The 27,833-nt window shown below is 51.6% G+C and overlaps 1 protein-coding gene across 1 annotated transcript; it reads left to right on the forward strand.

Moving 5' to 3' along the window:
* Positions 1-27,612, forward strand: GABRE (gamma-aminobutyric acid type A receptor subunit epsilon). The gene is made up of 9 exons (XM_035541635.1): positions 1-59; positions 4,663-4,811; positions 5,012-5,079; positions 20,872-21,092; positions 21,703-21,785; positions 23,315-23,452; positions 24,844-24,996; positions 26,477-26,679; positions 27,319-27,612. The coding sequence occupies exons 1-9, from the start codon at positions 1-3 to the stop codon at positions 27,610-27,612; spliced, it is 1,368 nt and encodes a 455-aa protein (XP_035397528.1).
* Positions 27,613-27,833: the final 221 nt, after the last annotated feature.

The raw sequence follows: 27,833 nt of genomic DNA on the forward strand, positions 1-27,833 counted from the left end.
ATGCCCGGGACGGTGCTGCTGCTCTGCCTGGCCCTCGGGCCGGCCCTGCGCCCCGCCAGGTGTGTACCCCGCCGGCCGCGGTGCGCCCCGCGCCCTGCCTCAGTTTCCCCGTCGCGGAGATGTGGGGGGGGGGGGGGCGTCACCGGGCTCCGTGCCCCCGGCCGCTCCAGCCTGCCCGCCCCCGAGGCTCTGCGCCTCGCCCGGGAGATGCTTTGCACTTCGGGTCCCCGCTTTGGGTGCCCAGAACCGAGGGGACGCCCCGTTTCCAACAGCCCGCCGCCTCCTCGCCGGCCCAATCCTGCCGGGGGCTGAGCCCCGTCTGGGGGGCAGCCGGGGCACGACCGGGGGCGGCTCGGCACCTCCTGGCGACTCCAGGGCTCCGCGCATCGCCGGGGCATCCCCAGGCGGAGCTGCGCTGGCTGGGAAGGAGCCCGTAGCCCCTCCTCGCGGCACCCCAGCCCTCGGCACCCCCAAAAGCCCACCCCAAAACCCAGGCGCCTGCCGTGCTCCACAGGTTGGCCCCGGGTGCGCCGGCCGAGGGGGCGAGCGGAGGCGTGGGGCTGGCACATTACGGTGCTCGCCCAGGGCCAGCGGCTCGGAGCGCTGTAATGCAACCGGTGATGAAGGGCCCCACGCACAAGGGGTTTTTCGAGTTTCTTTTTTTATTTATTTTTAACAATTGCTAGCCCTGCTGGTGAGTTTAATGGCTGGATCGGGGAAAGAACATGTTGTCAGCAGATTGTTGCCCCCGGGGCTCCGGGGAAGAGGGATTTCACTGGCTGAAGCTAATTGGCAGAATAAGCCGCCTTAAAGCCGATCAAATCCCATTACAAATGCAGGCAGGGGCAGGGAGCATGAATCCTGCTACTGACGGTCTGCTCTGCCAAGGCTTCCCCGAACTCCGGTGCGAGCAGCCCTGTCCCTGCTGCTGTCCTCCAAGGCACAGCCTCGCCAGCGTGGAGGCAGCGAGAGCTGCCCCGTGGCTCGTACGCTGGTCCTCAGCCTCTCCAGCATGCAGGAATTGGGGGGCTGAGGGCTACGAGGGGCTCATGGTGGTCCCGGCTCCTGTGCCCTGCTGTCCCCGCAGCACAGTGCCACCTGCACTGTGTTTTGATGGGGTGAGTTGTAAGCGGTAAAATCAGCTGGCAGCGCTCTTAAGTCCTGTATTCACGTGCCTTTGAGTGGGAAGCTTTGCCCCATAACTGGCCCAGGTTCCCTTCTGCCCTGTCCCTTATGCCTGCTTCTTCACCGAGCTGCCAGGAGCAGCGCCTGTGCATGGTGTGGAGGTGATGGAGCAGCAGAGGAAGCCTGGGGGAGAAAAAGGAGAAAAGGAGCAAGTTGTACCAGGGTCCTGTCCTGCATTTGCTGCATTTTCCTGGGTGCAGGCTGCTCTGCATTTGGGTGGGTGACTTGGCAGAGGCGCGTGGTGCAGGTACCACACCGAAGCAGTGTGTGCAAGCTCTTCTGGCATGTGCTGCAAGACCTGTCCCTGGTGCTGGGGTGGGCTGCATGCTCTGTGCTGGGTGACTCAGCAATCCCCAGACGATTTCCCCACCACAGAGGCTAATTCATCAGCGTTTCCCAGAGCACTGCCCCAGCTGGGACCAGGACGCCCAGCTCAGAGCCCTGAAGGCAGGATCCTGCACAGCATTACACCACCAGAAAGCTGGGCTCGATGGATGGCTGGAGCTGTGCAGGCTTGACCAACAGGGCTTCACTGAGCGAGCTGGGAAAGGAGAGGTATGCTGACATGTGAAACAGGTAGGGTACCGTTTAGTGAGCCCTCTGTCCCTAATTTTTCTGCCTGCTTCTAATTTAGATTAATTTGCCTGAACGTTCCTGTGCCTGCAAGCCCTTGGAGGCATCGGTATGGGTGACAAGGACACATTAGCATGCAGTAATTGCGATTGAGCACCGTGCTTTTCACCCAGGTGAAATGTCCTTGCTTTTTGTTGCTGTCTGTTCCTGTGGAGCACTTGAGGCTTTGAGCTGTTGGCAGAGGGGTGGGACAGTCACAGCCTGGGGTCAGCATCTCCTCCTGGACCTTCCTGCCAGGAGGTGGCTGCCAGCAGGGACAACTTCTCTGGCCCTGCTTTTAATCTGCCCATCGGTGTGCTCGGAGCCAGCAGTAAAAACAGGTGCCTGCTCGCGTAACACCCAGTTCAGGAGGCAAGGCAAACAGTGCTGTCTTGCAGTAAAGCCCAGGGCTGCCCAAAGAGGGTTGTCCAACCCCATCTGTGCACCTGGATACATCCAAAAGGACACCTCTGTGCCATGCTGCCTCGGCCAGACCAGGGCTGTCCCCGCACAGTCCCCTGCCCTGCCCTGCGGTGCCCCCAGCCCTCCTGTGCCTGCTCTCCTCCCAGCTGCATCCCGGCCCCGGGGCTGTGTGCGGCAGCAATGCAAGGTGTCTGTTTTGACATTTCCACAAGCAGAGATGAGGAAACACTGCTCTGCCTCTCCTCCTGGCTGCACGGAGACATATGGAAGCTGGCTTTCCCCTGTCATACAGCCAGAGTCGCTTTGTGCAAGGAGACGGAGCCACCCGGACAGCAAGTGTTCACGGGGCATCGCTGTGGGTTTGCAGTGTGACTTCCCAGATGCAGCTGGAGAGACACGCACAGCCCTCTGTCCCTCACTTGTCTCCTCTGCAATAGCTCCTGGACTCTTTGCTTCTTGATTTGAACTGGGGAGGAGGCAAGGGACTGTGTAGGGTGGCACGAGAGTCGCTCCTGACCAGCAAGAGTTGCTCTATGTGTGTCTGTGCATACACCCAGCAAAAGCATATTTTCTCCAGCAAAAGCTGGCTTGCTTATGCTAAAATGGCTTAGTGGGGTTTAGAAGCCCAGGATTAGCTGCATTAGCAAAAAAGGCATATCTTTGGTAGTGTCACTGCATCTGTAATGGGAATGTGACTCCCTGAAAATGCTACCCCAAACCTCAGGGTGTTCAGCAGCAACAAGAAATGGGGGGAAATCTAGAAGTCTAAGATCAGAGTAACCAGTCTGGTTTTTTTTCAGCCCCAGGGGGATGTTTAGAGCTCTGCTACAGCCTTTAGGGCTGCACGAGCTGGGTTTTGGTGGGACAGCAGGACAGGCAGAGTTCAGTGCCGGCAGGTAACCTGTCCTGGGCTGGCTACCAGTAGGGTCAAGCAACCATTGAAAGGAGGTTTTGCTGTAGTTGTTCCCACTTTGCTAGAGGCAGCGAGGAAAAGGAGCTAGGCTGGCTTTCCCCTGCTGGGCTGGGGGCAGAGACGTGTCCCTCCTGTCCCCAGAAGCCAGCTCTGGCCAGGTTTGGGGTGGGCGCAGCAGTGGTCCCTGTGCCTTCTGCTGCCCCCGGGCACCGAGGAGCTCGGCTGCATCTGGAAGGCAGTGAGCCTGCGCTGCCGCTCGGATAGGGACGCACATCCTGACAGCCTTGCTTAAGACTCCTTAAGCCTCGTTAGGAAGTGCAGCATGCAATCAGAGGGGGAACAACAGGCTGATGTACCAACACCTAACGTGCGGTGGCAGGCAGGCAGCTGTGCGCAGCCCAGCCCTTGCCAGGGGCCGCGTCCCAGCGCCTGAAAGCTGGGGAGATGTGAAGAGTTTTAAAGTGGCTGTGAAAGCAACTTTCATCTGGGGATTTAGCAGAGGAGCTTCTGATAAATTAACTGCAACGTGTCAATTTAATGCATTCTCTTCTCTCCCAGCGCCTTTGCCAGGCTCTGCCTCCCCTGGCGCCGAAGGGAGCCGTGTACCCGCGGTGCCTGCTCGGCGCTGGGAGGCTCCAGCTGGGACGTGGCAGCTCCCGCTGCGAGCCCCTTGCAGGCACTGCAGCAGGTGACACGTCGGCACGGCAGACGTTGAGGGGGGTGCCGGGTGCAGGATTGCTCGGCATCCTCTCCCACATATGGCTGTGTCTTTCCAGGGATGATCCTGCGAACAAGCTGCCCAGATCGGTGGCAGGTGGTTGGAGTTTCCCCTGTGACCATGTGGACCTAATTTAATTAGAGGGTGTAGGAAAACTCCTTTAGGAAAACTAGAGGCACAAACGGCTTGGAGAGGGCATACTTAAAAGGCAGGGGGAGAAGCTGTCACTCAGTACATTGCGTCTGAAGGAGGACACAATTTTTCTGGCCTGGAACTGGACGATCAGAAAGGTGGAGCATCTTTAATTGGGAGCTGGCTGGGGAGGAAGGGTTGGTGAGCACAGGGAATGGGTTGTGGCAGATCATGGCCCGAGGGCAGAGGAGTTTGCATAAGGCTTTAATTTCCCAGGATCTGTGCAGGGCAGATGGCTGGGTGCCTGGCGAGCCAGACGTGCATGCTGTCTGCTTGGTAGTTTTAGGACCCCTTTTCTCCGAAGTGCCTTTATTATAAATGCTTTGCTCCCGAAAATGCTATTTGGTCACTGACCTGAATCCTGCTTCAGGTGCAAGCGGCAGTGAGAGCAACTGAGGTTTTGGAGCTAACAGGCAGCCCCCGTCTGGGGGCTGTGAAGTGAACAAAGGTGCCAGGTAAGGTGTCTTAGAGCATCGCTGTGAGGAGATCCCTGAGCTCCATGCGCTCAGCATCCTCCTCCCCCCTTCAGTATCTCTGAAAGCCAGCTGTGCCCCCACTCCCACAGTGCACCAGAGAGATGTCACAGTGATGTCTCTCTCCTTTTGTCTCTCTGCTCCAGGTGTGAGAGCACAGAGGAGTATGATTACGATTACCTCAGCATCAATAAAACCTGGGTCCTCACCCCCAAGACACAGGAGACTGATGCCACGCAGATCCTCAACTCACTGCTGAAGAACTACGACAACAAGCTGAGGCCTGACATTGGCAGTAAGTGTCCCCACTGACAGCCTGGCCCGGCGCTGTCCCATGTTCTCCATGCCTTTGTAGCTGCTGTAGTTGGGATTTTTGGTCCGATGGAGCCCCTCTGCTCCCTGATGCTCACCTACATCTCCCCTGGCCTTCAGCCCTTCACTAGCCAGTGGTCCTGGCCCCGAGCTCATCCACATCTTTTTTTATTTTCTCTACAGTCAAGCCCACGTTCATCGACGTGGATATCTACGTGAACAGCATCGGGCCGGTGTCTGTCATCCAGATGGTGAGTGGTGGCACCCCTGCTGCAGGGTTGGAGCGCGGGCTGTGGGGGCAGCTGGCCCACCGCTGGTGGTGGCATGTCGTGGTGGTGCAAAGGTGGTGGTGTTGCAAGAAAAGGTGGATTTGTTTGCTTCCCTCGGGAAGAGGTGCTCTGACAGGCTGATAGCTGGAGCTAGGAAGGCTTGGTGGCCGCCCCAGGTTAGGGGCAAGGTCTCTGGGTGCCCTGGGTGAGCTCAGTGACCCTGACATCATCACAGGCTTGGGGAAGAGATGCTCTGCGTCCTCCCCCAGTGACACATGGATGGATGCCTCTGCCTGCTGGCTCTGTGCTGCCCAGGGAGGGCGCAGGGCGATGCTGTGATAGCTGGGGGAGAGAAAGCAGTGGTTGCTGTGGCAATGGTCGGAAGGTGCAATATTTGGGTGTTCAGGCCAGCCTGTGGTGCTGGGAGGTGCAAGCAGGGTGCCTCAGGTGCAAGAGCTCTGCTTCTGCTTGTGCTACCTTAGACTGATGCCACCACGCCTGTGATGGCTTCTGCGTGCGGCTCAGGCCCCTGCTGCACTGGGAGCTCTGGAAGTACCCAACAGAGGTGCTCTTTGCTCTGCAGAGCCTCCAGGCCATGACAGCAACTGTTGATTGCTTTTTTTTAACAGGAAACTTCCATTATTGTTTTCAGTGTGAAGTCATTTTTCATCTTTTCTAGCAGGAAACAAAGCTGACTTCTGTCAGCTTTGGCTCATAGGACAGCGGGGTAGGGAGGCTCTCTTTCCATGCAAAATGGAGCAGAAACGAAACCAGCTTCTCTTAAGCCAAAAAAAAAATAAAAAAAAATCTCATGATGGGTATATGTTTATTTTATTTTCCCAAGTAGAAAATTTCCACTGAGCAAAGTTGTCTGGGGATGGAGGAATGGCATTGTAGACGTAGTGCCACTTTCACTCCAAAAAGCATTCAAAGCAGCCCTTTTTGTCTTTGTTCCTGTGGGCCTGGTCTCTGGGAGAAGACCCACAGCATGCGGGTCTAGCCCAGGCCGGGTGGGTGCCATCCCTGGTGCCCACAGACACCTGCTTTGCACCGCCCAAGGATGTGCCAAGAAAACCAAGCCAAACCACAGTGCACGTCCTCATGCCTCCTCTTTCCTCCTCATCTGTTTCCCTTCCCCTCTTCCACCCCTCCTGGAAACTCCGTTCCTCCTGGAGCTCCTCATGACTGTGTGGGGAGCAGAGAGTGGCTTAGAAAATCCATCCTTGCATCCAGAGTTTATCCCTTCTCCTAAGCGGGGCTACCAGACACTGCTGCTATGCTGGTTTCCTAAGAAACAAAGCTTATGCCATGGTGATGCATATGTGAGAACGTATGTACATCCATCCCAGCCCTTCAGTGGTTTTTGATCCGCCGGGCTAATACCAGCCATATCTGGCAGCAGGTGCAGGGGTTTCAAGCATATTCAGTTTCTCCAGTATTTTGTGAAAACTGGTGGAGAGAACAGCGATTCCCTCCGAGGACTCAACCCTTACTAGACACCAGAGAATCGCGGGGAGAGTGCTGCTGCCCGGAGCTGATTTACCCAGCCGCAGCCTCCCCACCCGGGGAAGGTGTCAGTGCACCCAGCACAGCGAGGAGCTGCTGGGCAGGGCAGGAAACTGCTGGGCATGGGCGTTGAGGGCTTGTGGGGTCCTGTGGGGCTGGTCACAACTGGCTGCAGTCGTGGCATTGCACATTTCCATGGGAAGGGAACCAGAATTTGACTCGGAGCTAGGTCTCTCCAGAGCCCACGGTGAGATTTCTTTTAGATGCTTTGCCTGAGCATCTGTGGTGCCTGCACCAGGTACAGAGCCTCGGGTAAGCTGCAGGTCCGTCGGAGGGCACGTGTCGCATTGATCTTTTTCAGGTCACACTTAGCCAGGCCATGTAGAAGATAAAAGTCCAGTTCTCCTTTTAAGAAATACAGCGCCATGGCTGTGGCTACTAGCTTAGGCTAGTGTAGTCCAAAGCTGAATGCTGCAGGAGAGTCCTGATGCACTGGTGAAAGGAAGGCTCCAGTCTAAGCAGTATAGTTTAGATGTTGGTGTCCTGTGATCTTCCCCTGCCCCTCAAAGGGTTAACCACTCACGGCTGCCTTTGTGCTGGTGATGCTCTGTCGGTGCTTGGAAGCTGGTCCTGCGTAGCCACTGCTCAACCTCCACATGATAAATCACGTCAGGATGCAAAACTGATTCCGGTCCTTAAAAATGAATAGGTGATTTGAAAATGTCCTGCGCCGGGTGTGGATTCTGCATCCCCGTCATCAATCACTTGTCATAAATAACGTTAACATTCAGGAGTCAGCAGAACACGGGCAGGTTCGGAGGGGGAAGAGACGTAAAGTGATTTCCTGGTATCTGTTGTAGACCAGAACGGTAGTCTTGTTTCCCATTTAGGTAGCTGAGCAGATTTTACATTCTCTCCTCCCTGCGAAAATGGCTTTCTTTGCAAGCCCTGGGGCAGTAACCAGGAAGAAGGCAAGGAGGTGGTTAAATGGCAGGAAGATGGTTTAGGAGTTGTGGTCCACAGAGGGACAGGGCTTGGCTGAGCAGAGAGGATGGGCTGAGAAGCAAAGGGGTGCAGAAAAGCTGGTGTTTCCATCAGGTCCCAGTCACCGCATGGGCTGGGGTTTCCAAAGGGGCATACACAGCGTCCCCGTGCCCTTGAACCCGCTGTGGCTGGGTGGCATCGGGGCACCTGGGGATGCCTGGGGCGGTGGGGAGCTGTGCTTGTGCCTTTGGGGAAAGGAGGTGCGCGGCCAGGAGCGCTTCCAGGGCTGCCTGCAGCCGCTGGGTGCCGGCCAGCAGCTCGTCAAGCCAATGAGTTATCCCCCCACAGCGCCGCAGCTTTCCAAGCTGTGCTGTGGGTTCGGATGCCCAATTAGATTCCCATTAATGCAGACGGGTTTTAGGTGTCCTTGGCGTATCGCTAAGCCTGGTACAAAAACCCTCCTTGGTTCTCCGAGCGTGTTTGCGGGAAGAGGTGCCGGGGAGGGCTGCGGTATCAGGGACTGAGGGAGGAGGCTCTGGGTTCAGATTTTTCGCTGACTGGTTGTTTGCTGGAGGGATTTACTCCTGGTTTTGTTTTGTGATGGCATTATGGCCATAGATTATAACTGGTGTCAAGGGCACCTAGAGTTCTTCCTCTGGGGATGACTCTCAGGAAATGACTCTGTAGAAATAGGGCAGTTGCCAAATGCTGGGGCTGGGTGTCTTTCGGTCCCGAGGACATCCGTGAAGTGTCCGTGAGAGGCGGCACGGGTGGGATTGAAGGAAGTGCCTCTGTTCCTACCTTGAGGATGGAGCAGGTCCCGCTCAGAGCTTCTCCCATTCCTCCCAGAGCCCTAACTGCAGTTGTCCTTTTCTTCCTTTCTTGCACAAATCCAAGCATGAGGCTTGAGGACCGCAACACGGAGAGCGTGGTGCCTCCTGGCCCATGCGAAGGGACACATGCTTCTCACCTAGGGACTGGCCTTGTCACTGCTTCGGGTGTCCGGGATCAGAGGCAGTTTCGGGGCTGGAGACTCCTCCGCGGTACATGTGAGGGTGTTAGAAGCAGAGGAGATGCCCTCATGTGCCAAATCCTGTAGCCAGACTTGATGACAGCCCTTCTGCTGGGGTTGCGCACCACCTCAATCCCATTACTTTATGATACCAAAGACAGAAAGGTCTCTGTCATTCACCAAGGGCCAGGTTCTGTTGCCCAAGAAGTACCTGTGATTTCCACAGGGTTGGACTGAGCTCCTGTCCCCACTACTGCAGCATATGACCTTCACAGCCCCCCCTCCGAGGGGGTGCCTGGAGCCTGAGGAGGGCGATATGTCCAACTGGACGTGTTGAACATCCCCCCTTCCCTCCTCGGGAAGGAGAAGCTGCGCACTACTAAATTCATGCTGCTGAGCCTGGCTGCAGTAGTTACCATGCAACACGCTAACGAAATTGAGAGCGAAGAACGTATTTTCCTATGTCTGAAGTATCGCAGGATAGATTTAATAGATGTGCATGTGTGGTGCATTTGTGAAAACCCTGGGAAATAAAGGCGAGGAGGGGGCGAGAAAAGGGGGAATGTTTATTCGTTATCAGCTGATGAATAATTAATTTACAAACGTTGTCTTGTTAAATATAAATTAAACCCTCATTTGACACACTTTATAATTTAGAAGTGTAAGCACAGCGTGACTGAGGAGAACTCCCCACTGACTGCTTTCATGTAAATCCCGAGGAGCTGGCGAGGGGCAGCGCTGCGCGGGGGGGCTGCTGCCACCGAGCCGCCCTGGGGACCCGGGGCTCTTTGTCGAGGTGCTTTCCGTGCAGGGCTGGCTTAGCGGAGAGGGGAGGCTGGGGCTGTCCACACAGCCCCTTCCAAGGACGGCTCCCTCCCCACTTGGAGCTGCGGGTGGTTGAGAGGCTGGCTCGCGGCTCTTTGGGCGAAATCCCCATCGGTGCCGCGTTATCGGAGCGTGCGGCACATCGGCAGCTGCCTGTGATCGGCTGAGCTGTCCCAGCAGTGCAGGAAAAGATCTCCGAGAGGGGAGCTGGGCTCTGCAGGGCTAAGCCACCCTCGCTGAGAGCCCTTAGGCACTTAGCAGCAGCTCCACGCCAAAGCAGAGCCGCATCCCGAGGAGCGGCGGCCGGGCTTTGTTGGAAGGCAGCGAGGGTAGGAGCTGCCGTGGGAAGCCCTGGGTTACAGCCCTGCTGTCCTGCTGCAAGGCTTGGGTTAATATCTTCATTTCTTCTTAATAGATGGGGAAACCGAGACCGGTAATAATTGTCTGGCTCTGAGGAACACTTAAGTCTTGATTATACTTAGCTTCGGCTGCTTTGGAATAAGTAGGGAGGAAATGAAATGAAAATGGCTCACTTTTTAAGATGCTTGAATGTGTTGCTCTGGAGCACGAGATAAGCCTATAGGTAAAGGAAATTTGTTACCTCCCCCCCCCCCCCCCCCCCTCGATAATAATAGACTCCAGCAGTTGCACAGCACTTCTCAACTGAAAGGACTTAAACACGCTTCGCAATTCATCTGTTTAGGAGGCAATAGCCCAGAAGCACCCACGTCTGGGATGGATTGCAACGCCTGAAGCACGCAGCAATGTTCTGCCAAGGGCCATGCGCTCCCCTTGGCCTGCCCAGCGCACGGCAAGGGCCGGGTGTCAGCATAAATCCCGTGGAGTCGCATGGGACGTGCACTCATGTAACAAGCAAGGTCGGGTTTTGGTCTGTGATGAAGACGTATATCACGGAAATTTAAAGTGGTGGGAAATGGCTGTGAAGGGCCATGGTGCTTTTTCTGGCCATTGGTTTCCACGCCTGAGTGATGGCCCCGCGCAGCTCCCAGCCGGAGCTGGAGGAACATTTATAAAGGCTTCACAACTACTCATTTGCTTGGAGAGGGCTCGTCTCTCTTGACTCCTTGACATTCGGGAACGGTCACCTGAGCCCAATCCTGCATGCCCAGGTGTCAGGAGAGGGACCATTGCCCGTGTAGCTGCTCATATTCACGTGGTGAGGTCAGGCAAACATGAGGCCAGTGAGGAACAGCACCGATCATGTATGACTTGTGGGACAAATCATGAGCCACACAGAAGGTCTAATGAAATAAATAAGTTACTCCCATCTTGAGTGCATCCCAAGAGCTTCCACAAGTTTCAGGGTCTGCTCCCAAACCAGAGAAGGGCTGATTTATTCACTATGAATAATTCAACTGGCTCCATTTATTATCCAGAACATACACTAATCCCCTCCAGATATTTTCTGTTTGACATCCATGTTGGTATTTTATTTATAGGCTGTTTATTGTGCAGAAAACACAAGGAGTCTGTTATCAGGGATGATGAACAAAAAGCTGTATTTTTTCCCCTCTAAAATTTGGAGCAAAATAAAATAAGAAAATCTGGACAGCTGGCTCCTGGGGGGAAAAGTGCTGTTCTTCAGAGGCGTTTCTGGAGAGCAAAGCCCCAAAGTTAATTAACATCTGTGCTCCCCAGTTAGGCGCTAAATGGGGATGGTGGCTGTACTCAGCCAGGCTCCTTGCACTGCAGCATCAGCCCTGGCAAAGAGGTGCCTCGCACAGCCCCTCGCTCTGGCAGCCTCCAGACCTCAGGCAACGCAGGGTAACTCAACATGCATAATTAAGTGAGTGGCTTCTGTAAAGTCTTCCACAGATATGATTTCTGGCCTTCTGCTGGCAGCAATGGCTCAATTCTGCATTTATTTAGTGCCAGCCTCTGGATAAAACTCCCATTTCTTCAGCCAGTCTTAGTGTAAGTTTTTTTTTGCCCAGAGCCCTCGCAGGCAGGGAAGGATGCTCGCTGCAGTCAGCCTGAGTGCTCGCAGGCACGACCTGGGAGTGTTGCGATGTGTAATTCCTCACCCTTTTCCCCAGAAAACCTTTCTAACTGAGGTCGTGACTGCAGCAGCTGCATCTGGGTCTCCCTTTCCAGAGGTCCCCACCAGCACCTGGGTCTCTCCTCGCTCTGGCCGGGGCAGGGGACTGGAGGGACATCCCCTGTGCTGGCACCTGAGCTGCAGTGTGACCTGTCTCTCGGTTCAGTAGGAGCTTTGCCCTCTGCCAGAACATCAAAAGAGGCTTTGCCAGGCTGCACAGGCATGGGCAATGGCCCCCATGTCTGGGAGGTGGGAATGTCACCTGGATGTGCCTGTGGGACACGGGCTCAGTGCAGCCACACAGCTGCAGCTCGTGGAGGAGAGCACGGATGCAGCCGTCGTGATTGCAAGCACATCAGTATCAGCTGATGGAGTTGCTCTTCAGCATCTCAGCACTGAGATGTGTATTTGTGGCCAGGCCAGGAAGGACGTGTTTGATTCTGGTACTGATCTGTGCTCTGAACCTCATTAAATTGATTCTTCCAAGTCAAAGGGAAAGCACTACTGCGTCAAATCTGAAAGATATAGGCTCTGAGCTGTACCAATAGTTGTCACTTGGTGGGCTGAATTATTTTTAAGGCAGGGTTGATTTATCTGAGCTGAAGGCTTTAGATCTCTGCACGGGAGAGCTCTGGATATTTAAGGTGTAGGAGGTGAGAGCAAAGTCAGCGTGCTGGTGAGAGGCCGGGGTTTCTGGTCTGGGGTGCACAGCCGCCATCTGGGGAGCATCACTTGGTTTCTTCCCCCACTTGGGACAAATGGCCAAAGTTCCTCAGCATTTCTGAGGGAAAACGGGTTTATAGACAATCAAAACATTTACGTCGTATCCTCAGATTGTTCTGATTTGATTTCTGTATATTGATAAATTGTGTCCTCTAACTAAAGCATCAAAATGAGTGTTTGAAAATAGAAGTTGAAGTGAATCAGGTAAGGGTAAAGCAAAACATTATTTAGTTTACTGAAGAAAAAAAAAAGCTTCTAAATGAAATGATGCGGTTGAGGTAATTCATTTTAGGTTTTGACACTTTTAGTTTATTTTCAGCAAAACTTTTTTCACTAGATGAAGCCGTCCTACCATCTCCCCTAAAAAGCTGGTGTGAAATCTGCCTGCAAGAAACGTGCAGGAAAGGCTGTTCCTCAGGATTCAGTGTCTGTGGGTGACCAGAGGCAATATGCATCAAGAACCTCTCTATGCCTTGATGTCAAACACTGAATATTGTGCCTGTTACATCTCATCTCCGTGCACAGGAAGGGCCATGATTCTGTGGTAGCCTGAGAAGAAGAACTGAGAAAGGACAAACTAAATGAAGCAGGGAGAAGGAGCTAAATCGAGGAACTGGCAGGGCCAGAAGAGAAAGCTGGCAAGCACAGCAAGAGGGCATGAGAGACAACATGAAATAGGTTTCCTTGAAAGAGTCAGTGGAGCAGAGCACGCTGCCTCTTCATCCTGGGCCAGCAGAGAACAGCGTCAGGAGTGACGGTCTGTGCAGAGGGCACAACCCCTCCCGTTTTGTGGAAGTAGAACTTCCACAGATATTTTTTTGATTTATTTATTTTTACCTGGAGGGTGAGGGTTAGAAAGGGAATTTTACAGGCCAACACTGGTTTTCCTCCTGGCCAGCACAGGCATTTCTGTACAAAGAACAGCATCCTAGGGACGTGGGCAGCAGGGGTGCACGGTGCTCTCCGAGACCTGTTTTGGTGAGAGGACGGTGTAGCATCAGGGTTTGGGACACGCGCCTGTCTCTTGGGTGCCTGACATTGCCCACCCATCCTTACCCCCTCTGGTTTTGCACCCTGCTGTGCCATGCCATGCAACTCCTGCGCTGGGAGAATGCTCCCAGCTCTGATCCACAGAGAAAGTAAAGTTCTTAACAGCTCCCTTTCCCTGCCACCTTTTCCTTCCCGTCTTGGCCTGAAAGCACGGCTTCTGCAGGGATTTCTCAGTCACTAAGCCCGGAGTGGGAGGGACTGCGCTCTTTGCATGACAGTTGGCACCCTGCTGAGATCATTCGGCATGTTTCAGTCCGCAGAGAGAGCTGTCCCTGCCCTGGAGAGCGTGCAGCCTTACGAGATGAAGCAAAGTCCCATAAGAAGATAGGAAGGGGGTGGGAAATTGTGTGATGTTTGAATAAGACCATTATAATTTGTGCTGTTTCTGTTCGTGGCGGAGCACGGGCAGGGTAGTAATGCCTTCTTGCTGAGGCAGAGTGGTGAGCTACAGGCTGAGGGGAGTCTGGAGAGGAGGAAGGAGTAAGAAGAGTAGGATGGGGGGGTAAAGGGAGGTGCTGTTAAAGGAATTCCGGCTTCTCGGCTGAATTTTGCCAAGCTGTGCTGAAGGAGCAGCCTTGGGAGTTAACAGCATGCAGTGAGAAGGTTTCCCTTCTAGCCCTCTCAAAGGAAATTTCTTTTTGCTTTGTCAAACACCCCAACAGCATAAAGGACAAACAAACAGGAGCGCCTGCCCAAAGTGCTAGGTATTCTCTTCCCATTATCCTACCTGCTTCTGTCCTCACCTCTTCTCCCCCCACACCTGCTTTCTTCTCTGGCACACAGTTGCCTCAAGCCCAGCATCGTGGGGAGCATTTCAGCATTTATCAGCAAGGTTTGACAGGCAGACAAGACTTTGGGTATGTGTGGCATTGCTTTGCAAGCAGCCCTGGCTTTTTCTGGAGATCACAGTAACTGGACTCCATCCTGGTGTGCATCGGGAGGTGTTCGCACATAGCTTTCCACCCAGACCATGTCCTGTCCTGAGGGTGCTGGGAAAAAAATGAAAGGAGGCAGCTTCTTCCCTGTGGTGCTTTGCATAATACTTCATTGAAGTGTTCAGTATCTTCCCCTGTAATTAATTCTGCCCCATCTGCATACAGCATCCCGTGTCTGTGCCTCTGCCTTTTCAATAATAACCTCGTCAGGGACAGTGCAGACAGACCGTGCTTCTATAAACCCGAGTCTGGCTGATGTCATGTCTCGACTCAAGGACTTTCCTTGATCCTTTGGGTAATGACTGTTAATCAGATGCTAAAACGCACACGTCTAGGTCACACACCCCTGGGGCTCACAGGGCCGGGCTCCATGTGCCAGGCTGTGCTCCCACAAAAAGAGGAACAGGCACCACGGAGATCAGCAGCTGTCTTGGGGGTTTCACGTGAGGAGATAGCATCACTGAAGGACAGTAAGTGGTGTTACAGGGGAACAGCTCAGGAGGAAGGGCTTGGGGGAAGAAAAACTCTGGGGTCGTTGGCTGTTGTCGGTACAAAAGCCTGCTTTTCCTGGTTAGCAGGGTCACTCCAAAGCGGGATGGCCAGCAAGCAGCCAGTGTTCAAACATGCTCAGAGCACTCCGTGCCAGGGAAACGATTAATCTGCCAGCCCTGGATGCTCTGCAGCACCGGGGAACGTCAGAAATCCAGTTACCTATTGTGGAGTTGGTACCTCTATGGTTCATCCTCACCTTTGTTGCCAGTTTTACATGAAGGAAGCTTTAACAGGACAGGGAGCTGTGCTTTGGAAAGGGTGTCTCAAAGCGTAGGTCTCTCTGTGTCTAGCAGTGACTGGGAAAGCTGCCCCTGCCTGCACGTGTGTGGGAGCAGCACGAGCAGAGGTGTGGGGGGCTGGCAGGCAGAAATCTCAGAGGGCAGCACTTGGATTTGAAAGCCCGGTCTGGTTCCCATCTGCGGAGACTCCAAGGGTGAGCAAGCCATGACTGGGGAGTTTGCAGTCGGCAGCATAGCATGTACAGCAAGTCCTGTTTGAAGGCTCCTGGCAAGAGCGCAGGACATGGTGATGTTTTTTAACAGCAAGTTGGTATTATAAAAAGAACACTGTCTCAACTGAGATTCCCTGGGCAGAGGCGAAAGACATTCAGACAAGGACAGCCCTGCTGGTGTTGTTGCAGAAGTGAAACAGATGGGAAGTTCAGCGTGTCACCTTGAAAACACAGATCAGCAGAGCTCTGCTCCTTTTGTCCTTGTGAGCTCCCCCAGTCACTACGGCGTCACGGTCAGAAAGCTCTCCGGGCTGTGACTTGGAGGGAGGAGGATCTTGCAGGCATAATGGAACTTAGACTCTCATTCTTTTGCTCTTTGTGTTGGGAAGACAAAACTCAGCCTCCCTGCACGCTGAGGTTTGTACAGCCCTGTTGCCCCGGAGGCTTATTCCTTCCTTTCCAGCACACCCTGCATTGAGAAGCAGCACCTGGCCCGGAGCAGGGAAAGGGAGGCATCCCATCCACGAGCGAGGTGTCCTACATCTCTGGCGGGTCAGTGGCAGGACTGAGAGAAGCCTGACACTGCCTCTTGCTGAAGAGCTCAGTGGCAGGCATTACCTGTGCTGTTAGCAGATGTACTTTGTGCTCGCTGCCTTTTACCAGTGCTTGCGTGTGTCATGCCAGCAGCACGCGTCTGCCCACACCCTGCGTGGACAAGAAGTTGTGCACCACATTCGATGAGTTTTCTGAAATAAGGTTATTTTATTTGGTTCTTAGAGCGTGGAGAGTTTCTCTAGACCTTTTTTGTGTGTTCCCCGTGACGTGGAGCTGGCTGCGGCGAGCAGCCCAGGTGCCGTTAGATCTGTTTGCAGGCGGGGAGGGATGCGTGGGATGTCGTGGAGAGGAAAACGCTCGCCTGCGCAAGGCTGTGTGGGTGGGGAGGTTTGGCCTGAAGGAGAAGCTTCCTCACTTGCCTTGAGCCGTGCAGGGACACCCACCAGCCCTTGAAGGAAATATATCCCATTCCTGGGTCTCCTCCAATAACTCCTGAGATTTCGCTGAACTGCAGCATCCTGAGGGGTTTACACAAAATAGTTGTTTTGTTTAGCAAGTGTTTTATCAAGTGACAGCACGGACCCACCAGGTTCACATCAGCCCACCGAAATACTCGCCATGCTCCCCAGGCAAGCAGCCTGCTTTATTGCGCTGCAACCAGGGATTTGCTTGGAGGTGCAGGGGGAACTGGGCACCACGAACAGAGAAAAATATCAGAACAATAAAAGCTAGAATGAGACTGGCTAGGATATTAATCTCTCATCCTAGCTGTTATTTAGGATTTTTCCAAGGTTTCTCTCAAGTAGAGGAAAATGAAAGAACCTGTTTCCAGATTTCTCTCTCCTCTATTTGGAGGTTTTCTTGTTGCTGTTAAATAAAAGTGAAGTTAAAAAAAAATCTTTAAATCCGTAACTTTATCCTTATTTAGGAAGACATCTTCATCTTGTGGCTTTCCTGTTCTCTTTGGCATTTGTCAGAAAGTTGAGCTCTTAAAGAAAACAGAAGAATCTCATAGATGAATACAGGGGGACTATGGGGTGCCAGTTCCTCTGTACCCCATCAATTGCACCCTTTAGGGGTGGCAGCTGGATTGCACACACAAACTTCCTTTGAGCCATTTGCAAATTACACAACACAAGATCTCCTGGCACTGTACAACTGTGTTTATTTGGTGTACAAGGTAACCTGAAAATACAGAATGCGGATTTCAGGTTGTGTCGTGCTAACCCTGTGAGTTGAAGCTCTTAGTCTGAAACTGGATGGCCCTAACTCACATCATCTCTGAATGCAGGGTGGGACTTGATCCCAAGTAGAACTGCTGGGAATGAAAATGTCAGCTTTTTCTCTTAAATGACTTTTCACAATTAAATTCCATAGCTTCTTGCTTAGACTTTTTTTTTTCTTTTCAAGATTAAATATTCCTGTATTTATGTGACACCCCCTTATTTCCCCAAATGCTTTTTTACAGGACAGATTTTTTTTTAAATTGAATGTTTCGAATTTTACCTTTTTCTGGAACTGGGTTTCCACCAGCATCTGTGCCGTCCACATGAGGAGAACGAGGACTGATCAGTGACGTGCGGCAGTGCCAGGTGATGAGGGTGACCAAGAGCCAGCAGGGACATGCTGTAAGGCTGAGCTGGATCCAGGCCCACACAGCCAGCAATGCTGATGCTGCAGGGTGTTTCTTGGCTTTAGATAAACTCACGTGATAGTATTCAGGGTAGGCAGTCTTCAGCGTTTGCCCTACTGGCAATTTGTGTTGTTATTTTATGACTGAAGTTTGGTGTAAGATGGCATGCATGCCAACATGTGCGTGCTACTACACGTGATCCAAATGGCACAGCCTAACTCTTAAAATGATCCCTCTTCTTTCTCTAGTTCCTTCTGTTGAAAGAACTAAAAAGCCCATGCTGTTACAGAGAAGTTAACAGCCTCCATGTGCCGCACAGCAGATGGTATGGTAATGTTGGGGGCGTATTTTACAATAGCCTTTTTTCCACATGGGGAAATTGAGGTATAGAGAAGTCTCCTTCTGATGCCTGAGCATGAAGCAGTGACAGAGAGAACCTGCAGGTGCGGGAGTTCAAGAAACAGCCCTTCCATAAGTTTTAGGGGCTGAGCCCTCAATCATCCTGCCCTCAAGTCCCTAGGAGAGCAGCAGGTTGCTTTCTGGGTGTGTAGCTCTGTGGAGTGCATCTCATTCAAACAGTGTATGTGAGACCTCTGAGGCAGGATCTGTGCAAAGAAAAAGCATCTCTCCAAACTGTTTTTGTTGCCCAGGGCTGGTGCTTTGGGCAGTTTGCAGCCAGCCATGTAAATCTCCTGAAGAGAGCATGGAGATAAAGTCAGAAGGTCCTCATACGACCACAGAGTGCCCCCCTCACTAGCCAAGGTGTCCACAGAGGCCTCCTCGGAAGGAGGAGGAATATGGCAAGCACGGTATCCATGGGTCAGAGGACTGGCCATCCAGGGAAGGCAGTGAATTATGAATAATAATAGCTAGAAGGAATTATTGGTGAGATGCCCAAAGGCCAGGGCATGCGTGTATAAATTTTGCCTCGGCTAATTCTGAATGAAAATCCATTTGTAAATACCAACATCTCCCAAAGGATTCCTCGCATAAAGGCAAGGCACCTACCTCAGTCAATAAGTTCTTCCTCGTGTATAACTGTGCTTATAATAGCCACCAAAATTAGATCAAACGACAGGACAGTGACAATAACAGCTCAGATTTTACAGAGGAGCTGAATGACTTGTGTGCTGCGCTTTTTGCAAAGGCAGGCTATCAATGGCACAAGAGGAGCTCTTTAATGCTGATCCCTTCTGAAAGCCTGGGCTTGACAGCAAGTGCTAAAACCCCGGGATATCTGACCCTCAGCTCTCCCAGGACTTTAGCACTGGTTATCCCAGACCTGACTACTGAATTTCACAGCAGGGCCTCTGACCTGAGCAGCCAGCTCTGAATTGAGCTCTCACAGGTTGTTCCAGTTAAGAGGTGAAAATGATGGTGGCATCAAACCTGGATTTATCATTGCAGTTTTGGTTGCTTTCTCCTACGCCGGAGGTGTTCCTGAGGAGGAGCAATGTGAGCTTTACTGGCTCAAACAGGGTTTGTCTGGGTGGGGGAGAATATGTCAAATGTATTATTTCGTCCCCAACAGCTGGCAAGGAAAAGAAAATGGCCCCAAGCAGAATGAAGTCAGATTTCACCTTCAATGTCATTTTCTTGGGCTCCCACTACCTAATCTTGTCCCTGCTGTGCTAATGTTTCTTTGCCCACCTAAGGGCTCCATCTCACTGTTTCGCCACTTAAGACGTGTCTCTGTGTCCAAGTAGCACCCAGGACAACACAGAGCACTCAAATGCAGGAGTGGGCTTTCCCCACCTCCTGTGTTCAGAGGGTGGATGTGCTTGTGCGCCTGGCTTTGAGGGCTGCTGTTATCCTAGCTCTGTGCCTCTGAAAGGGAGTGCTGTGCCTCCTCATGTCTGTTTTGAATCATTTGTCGAGACAATGCCATCACTTTTATCATGCTTTAGCTTAACGTGCAGCATCTGTCCCTATTTAGAGCTACATTAGGACCTCATCCCCATCACTTTGGTTCATCCCTATGTCTAACCAGGGTGAAGTATCAGCCTAGAGAGTGAATTGACCGCCTGATGGCAAATATTCTTTTCTCATGATCTCATTTCTATGCAAGGGACGTTTTTGGTAGCAATCACTCATCACTGGTTGGCTGACAGTGGAACGAGGGCGAGGAAAATGAAGCAGGAGTTGTGAGCTGCCCTGCCCTGCCTCCCCCAAGCAGGACACGATGTCCAAGGGAGCGTCCTAAGAGCACCACATCTATTTTAATGGCACCGTTTGAAGAAGCCAGCTCTGAACCAGCAGTGAGGGCAGCAGAGGGAGGACGTGCTGCAGTCATAAAAATTCCACGGGGATAAATCAATAGAGGGTCGAGGAGAGTGGGAGGGAGATGGCAAGTCAGGCTTTGTTCGTCTTTGCACACAGGAGAGGGGGAAACAATGCCTCTGTGGTCATGGCTGTTTAACAGGAGTGAAAGGGAGCGAAGTCCAAGTCAGAGAAGAGCTGGCAGAAGCAGGTGAAAGCCTTTAGTATGGGCTGGTGGACCTGGATTTGGGGGTCTGGTTCAGACAGCCACTGAGTGCCAGACATGCTCCTGCACGGCACTAATTAGCACCTTCTCAGGCAGGCTGAAAAAGAGGGTAAGGAGCAAATTGACTCGCAGCGGCAGCAAGCCGCAGAACAGTGGGCTAATGATGTGGACCAGTGCCAGTCCAATCCAGGCGGGAGCTAGTGAGCCAGTGCTAGCTAGGTGAGCTCAGACACCTTGCCTCTCACCAAAACCAAAGGTTCTCATTCTGGTGGAAACTCTGTTTTCTGCCTGCAAAATACTCAAGCAAATTTTGAACTGGCTGCACTGAAAAAAAAAAAGAGCTGCGTCAATAGCAGCTCCTCCCCAGCTTTCTTCTCTAATCTTCAGCAAGGGGTATCTGCCCAGGAACCCTTAGTGCCTTAGTTTTTTTATATAAATGATTTACACTATAAGTTCTGTATTCAAAGGCTTGATTTTCACCAGGTTTATGTACACCAATACTATTGCTACATGTACGGAGCGCTGCTGGGCTGTATGCTAACAAATAATAGAAAAATACTGGCTGTACATCTCTGATAAGCTGGCAAGCAGCTTTCCTTGCCTGTGTGTGAGATGTGTAGCCTAACTTAGGACTGGGCTCAGCCAGCGTGCACTCTGCCCCTCCGTGCCTGTGCTCAGGAGTGTTTTCTTTGTGTTACCTAGCAAGAGGAAGCCCAAGCCCTTGTTCAGATGGTCTGGGCTGTCTGTGGGTCAGGCCAAACATGTTACGGCTCAGCCCACCAGCCAACAGAGTGCTTGGGCCCGCTCAAGTGTGCTCTGCATGTCCTAACCCTGAAGAAGAGATGAGCTAGGAAAGCTGTCGGTGGTTACCAACACCAGCTCCCAAACTTAAGAGGCAAATGCTCTGGCTGTGACTCCAAACCGGTGCCCTCCAGACCAGGGCACAGGGCGCTGCTTTGCCTGAGTCCCTCTCAGAAAAGTGTGTTTTTCCTTCTCTTCCACAGGAATACACCATTGATATATTCTTTGCTCAGACGTGGTACGACCGGCGTCTCCGTTTCAACAGCACCTTGAAGGCCCTCACGCTGAACACCAACATGGTGAGCCGCATCTGGATCCCAGACACCTTTTTTAGGAACTCCAAGCGGGCTGATTCCCACTGGATAACCACTCCTAATCAGCTCCTCCGCATTTGGAACGATGGCAAAGTGCTCTACACGCTCAGGTAGGCGCAGCAGGCACCACAGCTGGGCTGAAGAGGTGAGGGACCAGGGAGCTGATCAAGGTAGAGGAGAGATCCAGCTGTCCTGGGACAAAGTAGCGGAGATGCCTCCCACTGCTGATGTTCTCACACATGTAGTACTGCTCACAGAATGGGCCTCCTCTTCCCAAGACAAAGGGTCCCCCTAAAAAATCAAACCATTTTTCTGTACCATACCAATAGAAAAGTCAAAAGTATCACAGGTTTCCCGAACCAAAATCCTTGAAATGTTTGTGTTGGTCATCCAGCTATTTTGGTTTGATAATAAACTTTTGGCTTTTGTTCCCATAAATTTCCACTCTCATAAATGAATCTGAAAAGCTCTCTAAACAAAAAGGCTTTTTGAATGTGAAAATTAGATGGTTTTCCTCAGTTTGAAAATATCCAAACATATGCTTTGTTTTGCTGCTGTTTTGAAATGTTCCTGCAAACAGACTGATCTTCAACAAATTAGTGTCTCTCTTTCAAGGAAGCGAGAATCCCTTTGTCACATTATGGTGTTGAAATCAAACCACCTTCACCAGCACGAAATCTCAGCCTTCTTTTCCCTCTCTCTCCTTCTTTTCTCTCTCAGGCTGACAATCGAGGCTGAATGCCTGCTCCAGCTGCAGAATTTCCCAATGGACACTCACTCCTGCCCTTTGGTTTTCTCTAGTTGTGAGTATCCATATTTCAGAAATAGTTTTAGAAGGCAAATAGAGAAACTTCAGTAGAGTAAAACTCTCTTCAGAGGAAACTATCTTCTCTTTTAGCTACGTTTTCACCTGATCTCTACGTCCCTCTTCCTAGGCCATTACCCACCATTACCTGGAGCATCCCCACAGTCCTGGGCTAGCAGTTATTCAGGTGCAGATTCACAAACCTCTGAGTTTCTTCTTAATTAGGGCGGACAGTTGGAGGTGTTTATTTCGTTGACCTGCTGGTCACTCTGACCTCCTAAACGTGATATATCCCTTCAGCTGGCAGACCAGTGACACAAGTCCTACATTGCATCGTCACTCTTCTGCTCTCCAAGGGAACAGCTTGGCTCTCCAGACCAAGGGAGACACCACCCTCAGAGAGAAGCCCACTTGCTGTACCAAAGGCAGTTGAAAGGAGGAGTACTCACAAACACACGCACACACCCTCAGTCCCCATTTGTACATTCTCATCAGTAGACAGGGCTGCCAATGTTGGCACATCTCCACTGGTAATTTTGCCTTTCTGCACCAAGAGATTCCTGCCTTCGTGCGTTGGCTGGAAATCTGATTTAGTCACAGTGGCCCTGTTTTGGCCGCTCCCACTTCCCCTGCCACCGAAGAGATGCAGCTCACATGGTGCTGAGGTGCTTCAGAGGGAGGCAGCATGCTGAGGAGATAACACCACCGCATCTCCCGCCACCCCTCGTTCTTTGCTAATTAACAGTGCACGCCATACATTCTTGATAATTAGAAGCACACTTTTAGTTAGCTGCCAAGCTTTGCTCCTTCCCTCCTCTGAGGAGCTTTCTTGTAGGTGTTGAGGTCCCTGCCTGACAGTAGGCTCGTGTCTTTGCCAAGAAAGCCAGAGCCAGGAGAAGCCATGCTCCAGCCTGCAGGAGCCAGGTCTCTTTCTCCATGGAGCAAATCCGGGGTGCATTACCTCTTCTTCTCCTTACAAACATCAGCTCCCAGGGTGAGAGGTGCAGAGACTGTCGGAGCAGACCCAGCCATGCTTCTTCTCATGTTTGCAGCTTTGTATTCTTGGTGTACTCATGCCTGGGAAGGAAGGGTAGCCATGAGGACTGGCAGCCCCTTGCTGCCTCAGGATGCTAAAACACTTAAAAATCTCGGGCTGGCAGAGTCCTTTTACACAACCCGAGTCTACTTCCCACCATTGCAGTCCTTAGAAAGGCTCCGTTTCCAGCATTATTTTACCCTTCCCTAGGACTCAAAGTGGCCCCCAAAGGGAGCTGCAGTCCCTGCTCCCGTTGCATGTGGGGATGCCTAAGGTAATCTGACCAAAGGGCATCAGAAACACCTGCCTCAAAACTTCATGTTAGCAAAGCATTTGGAAGGAGATGCAAGTGCGTTTGTAATCAGGGTGGTGTAGGGGATGGTTGCACATGATTTATGGTTGGACTCGAAGATCGTAGAGGTCTTTTCCAACCTACATGATTCTATTCTGTGATTCTATAATGTACTCTATGTCCTTGCCCCTTTTCCCAGATGGCTACCCACGTGAGGAGATTGTCTATCGCTGGCGGCGCTATTCCATTGAGGTCTCTGACCAGCGCACCTGGAGGCTCTACCAGTTTGACTTCACGGGGCTGAGGAACACCTCGGAAGTTCTCAGGACTGGGGCAGGTGAGGCAAAGGGAGACAGCCCACAGAAACAGCAGTGTGTCGGAGACCTCGCGGGATGCAGAGGAGTCACCAGACAGCTCCATGGGTGGGAAGAGAGGTCACAAGAGCACAGTTAGAGGAACATAAGAGTGAAAAGATGGACCTTTGCTAGAAGGAGCAGAAGTAATGGAGATGAAAGGTGAGGGGAAGCTGAAGCAGGTGTAGGTCGGAACTACAGACATCTGTGAACTGTAGGGTGACAATGCTGATGTGAACGAATCCCTAATCAAAGGGTCAGAAGGGAGAGGAGATGGAGTTCAGATCCCCTCTAGCTGGAGTATGTGCATGCTGTGTAGATCCCTGGGTGACTGTAGTTGGAACATGTCTTGAGAAATCAGAACTTGCAGGTCTTAATCCTGTCTCAGTCTTTCCTTATGTAAAGTGGTGTGAGGCTGATAAGCACCTGAATTGTAATTTAAGAGCCAAAAACATTGCTGTGTGGGTGAAGAAATGAGGTGATGGGGGCCCTTCAGCTCCTCCTCATAGTAGCTCACATCCCCTTTCCCTCCTACAGACTACTGGGGAAAGCCTCTTTGGGTTCCTTCAGGTGGGGTCATATTTTGGCTTATATTTTTCAGCCCTCTGAAGGAGCAAGTTCAAGCAGTGTTTCTCCCACCCAGAGAATGTTGCTATTGCCCACGCTGGCAGCCAGCCTTTAACTTGGGCAGCACAAACTGAGAATAGGAGTGGTGCAGTGAAAGTGTCTTGAATGCATTAGTGTTTGTCTGATGTTTGTAATTCTGTTTCTTGGTAATTGCTTGCAAGCTCCATCTTAACTCTAGAGCTGTCGGGTTGCTTTCTTTCAATACACACTAAGAGTCTGAAAAAGAGGAAGAACCTCAGCTGTAAGTTGCCAAATGAGCAATTAGGATGTGTAGTACCATATGTCTTTTCCAAGGATAGAATCAGAGTCAATGGAAGTGATTGAAGGACGTCTCCTTTGTCGCAGCTCAGGTAGTTAGTTGACAAGTCAGGCCATGTAGTCTGCTACAGCTAAATAGCTTTCTATAAAAAAAGAAGCCCTTGCAGCGATCAGCTGAGGTTGAATACTCTCTTCAATTTCTTCCCTGAAACTTTCCCAGATGGTGTGCTGTTCGGTGTGCTGTTCAGTGTGCTTAGATACACAGCAAGGCCAGTACAAATGCAGCCTTGTGGCCACACAACCAGCTAGACAGTTAGGCAAGCACAAAGTCAGCTCTTAAATTGGTCACAAAGTCAGAAAGTCAGGCAGGCACAGAGCCAGCTTGCCAGACAGGTAGCCACAGAAACACTCCAAATTCTGAAGTGTTCTTATTCCTGTGTTTTAGGAAGCCACGTGTTATGATTCCAATGTCTCTGTCACTTTTTCCTAGGGGAATACATGGTGATGACAGTTTCTTTTGACCTAAGTAGACGTATGGGTTATTTTGCCATTCAGACCTATATTCCCTGCATCCTGACTGTTGTTCTCTCCTGGGTTTCCTTCTGGATCAAGAGAGACTCTACACCAGCCAGGACTTCTCTGGGTAAGAGACAGATTTTTGCATGCTGACTGCTGCAAGGCTAGCAGACTGATAGTGTTGGAGTATGGAAACTCCTAAAACACTTCAGCATTATTCAGCTTCATAAAGAGTACCACTCATCCACCTGTTTGTAGCAATGTTCTCAAGCTCAACTAAATCCCTAGCTGTGCTTGCTTGGACTACTGGCTTATTTCAGGATGGCACAAGACTCTCATTTCTTGATCTGAGACCTGAACATGGCCTTTTCCAAGCTGACAATGTGGTGTTCTCATGCTCCAAAGGGGAGAGGGAAGGAGTGTGCTGTGGCATTGCAATGCTGGCCCCTGACACATGCATGTGTTCTGTGTCTCCTCGTGACTTCCCAAGGGCTCAGTAGGTCCAGTGACATGAAGGCTGTAGGGTAATGAGCAAAGTTGCTGTGCCATATCCACAGAGTCCCAAGCTCCGGCAGGAGCTGCAAGCCTGGTAGGAAGATCTACCTATTGCTTAGATCTGCTCTGCAATCTGCAGTGGCTCTTTGAGGTAGAATAAAGCTTATGTTGATTGAATCCTGCTCTGATAGGAGCTAGAGAGGGCTTTACAAATCTTTAAAGCGCTTTGGCTTTATCTGAATTTTGCAGCAAGCTCTGCCTCCTAGCGCTGCCCTTCCCACCAGCCCTGCTGACTTTCCCTTAATTGGAGGTTGTATTCCCAGCCTGCCTGCAGGCTTCTGCGGGGAGGGAGAGGGGCTGTCAGCATCAGGCAGGGCTATTCGGAGTCCATCCATTCTGACCAGCCATCCTCACCTCCCTATCAAAACCAGTTCATTTTGTGTCCATGAATAGGGCAGGAGACGAACTGGGGTGTTGTTTCCAATGGAGGTGAAGGTATGTCATAGTCCATGGCTGGGGAAGGAATGAACAACAAGAGGCAAAAAGACACCACTGTGGCGCATGACTCAAAAAACAGGCAGGCTCCCCCAGAAGGCAGGCCCTCTCTGTGGGAAGTGACCTCTGCACATCAAGAGTAATGTATTCTCTCAACAGCCCCTGTTGTACTTTATATAAATGATCCCTGGCACATTTGAAGCCCGTCAGCCTGCATTAGGGAGATGTGAACCGGACCGGTTCCATTGGCATTTCAAATGTATGGGAAGTCACATCGCAGCTGCTAATGCAAATACCTCAGGAAAATACGGAAAGCTCTTGCTATGCCCCTACCCAGAGCCATTGGGGTGAGCACAGAAATGGGTGGCAGGTGGATTTAGAGGAGTGCTAGAGTGCGGGAAGAGTTGCTGCTGCTCCTCCACATCCTAAAAACAGTGGAGCATGGTCAGAGGTCACTGCAGGACCGCAGTCTGGCTAAGCAGAGCAAAAAAAGGGACCAGACAGCCAGAGGCATTTCTCTCCCACAGAAGGGAAATGGAGGTGTTCTGGGGACTGGGTGCATGCAGAAGACAGAAGTGTTCTTCTTCATTACCCAAACCAGCTCTTTTTCCTCTTAGGTATTACCACTGTGCTAACAATGACCACTCTGAGTACCATCTCCCGCAAGCACCTTCCCCGTGTTTCCTACATCACAGCCATGGACCTCTTCGTCTCCGTGTGCTTCATCTTCGTCTTCGCAGCTCTCATGGAGTACGCTACACTCAACTACTTGGTGGGAAACAAGAAACCACTGGAGCACAACAGCAGGAAAGCTAGGCTGGTAGGTTGAAGGGGCTAGCAGAGCTAGTTATTGTTACAACCCCAAGTCATTTAGGAATATCCCTCCTGAGCCTGCACTGGAAACTGCTGAAGTTGTTTAGTGTGTGGGCTCTGCTGTGTTCATAGAGTCCTCAGACCAACGTGTGTGTTGGGTCAGAGCACCTGAAAGTGAGCCACAACAACGAAAACAAACAACAACAACAAAACAACACCAAGGCTCCCATAAAACAAGGAGGTGGCCCCAGCAGGTGAGAGCAACCAGAAGACATATGCACTGTGTGCTCTGCCTTCAGAGATAGCTGACATCAGAGGAATGAAGGAGGAGGCTAGCACAGCTGAAACCAAACAGCCCATTTGCTGACTATCAGTGGCAGAGCTGGGGAATCAGAGCAAGTTGCTGCCTAAAGCCATGCCCTAGGATGCCAGGGAGGAAACTCGCATTCATGCAGGGAGCTGCCAAATCTTCACAGCATGCCAAGGTGGTTATCTACAACCAGGTGCAGAGATGGGAGGGGATCAGTCACCTCCCTCCATTGAACTGTGCCTATGTTATGAACTAATTGCCAGTTGCATAAGTTTGGATGTCTAAAACGTGATCTCTTGCCTTTTTCTTTAATCCACTTATCTCTCTTCATTACAGCCACCTGCTGGCGCACAGGTGATGCCATCCTTCACTGCCATCAACATCAACAACATCATGCATTGGCCCCCAGAGATAGAGGATGATGAAGATGAAGACCCTGGCTCCCCGTGCCTGGAAGGAAAGGAATGTGAGAGGTTCTTCTGCTGCATTGAGGACTGTCAGACAGGGATGTGGCGGGAGGGGAGGGTCCGCATTCATATCTCCCGCCTGGACTCCTACTCCCGTGTCTTCTTCCCCACCGCCTTCCTGCTCTTCAACATTGTCTACTGGATTGCATATCTCTATCTCTAGCTGTCCTTTGTTCTCAGCTGGAATGGACTGGAAGCCAGAAGACAGGCTTTTCAAGGAGCATAGAGAACGGTGTCTCTTCCATTTAGTCGATTGTCATTCTGAACAATCCAACCTGGTGAATTCCTTCATCCTGCTCTCTCATCTCTTCTGAGAAGAACCAGACGGCTTTTTTTTTTTTTTTAGCCCCCAATCCTATCTCTTTAGATAATCTTCCCTTCCCA

The sequence above is a fragment of the Cygnus atratus genome, chromosome 13 (genome assembly GCF_013377495.2).
Source record: "Cygnus atratus isolate AKBS03 ecotype Queensland, Australia chromosome 13, CAtr_DNAZoo_HiC_assembly, whole genome shotgun sequence".
Taxonomy (NCBI): domain Eukaryota; kingdom Metazoa; phylum Chordata; class Aves; order Anseriformes; family Anatidae; genus Cygnus; species Cygnus atratus.

Excerpts from the sequence above, each read along its gene's own strand:
- GABRE (XM_035541635.1), top strand. The coding sequence starts at position 1 with ATGCCCGGGACGGTGCTGCTGCTCTGCCTGGCCCTCGGGCCGGCCCTG. Across the intron at positions 21,093-21,702 it reads AAAGTGCTCTACACGCTCAG|GCTGACAATCGAGGCTGAAT; the intron begins GTAGGCGCAGCA and ends TTTCTCTCTCAG. Across the intron at positions 23,453-24,843 it reads AGTTCTCAGGACTGGGGCAG|GGGAATACATGGTGATGACA; the intron begins GTGAGGCAAAGG and ends ACTTTTTCCTAG.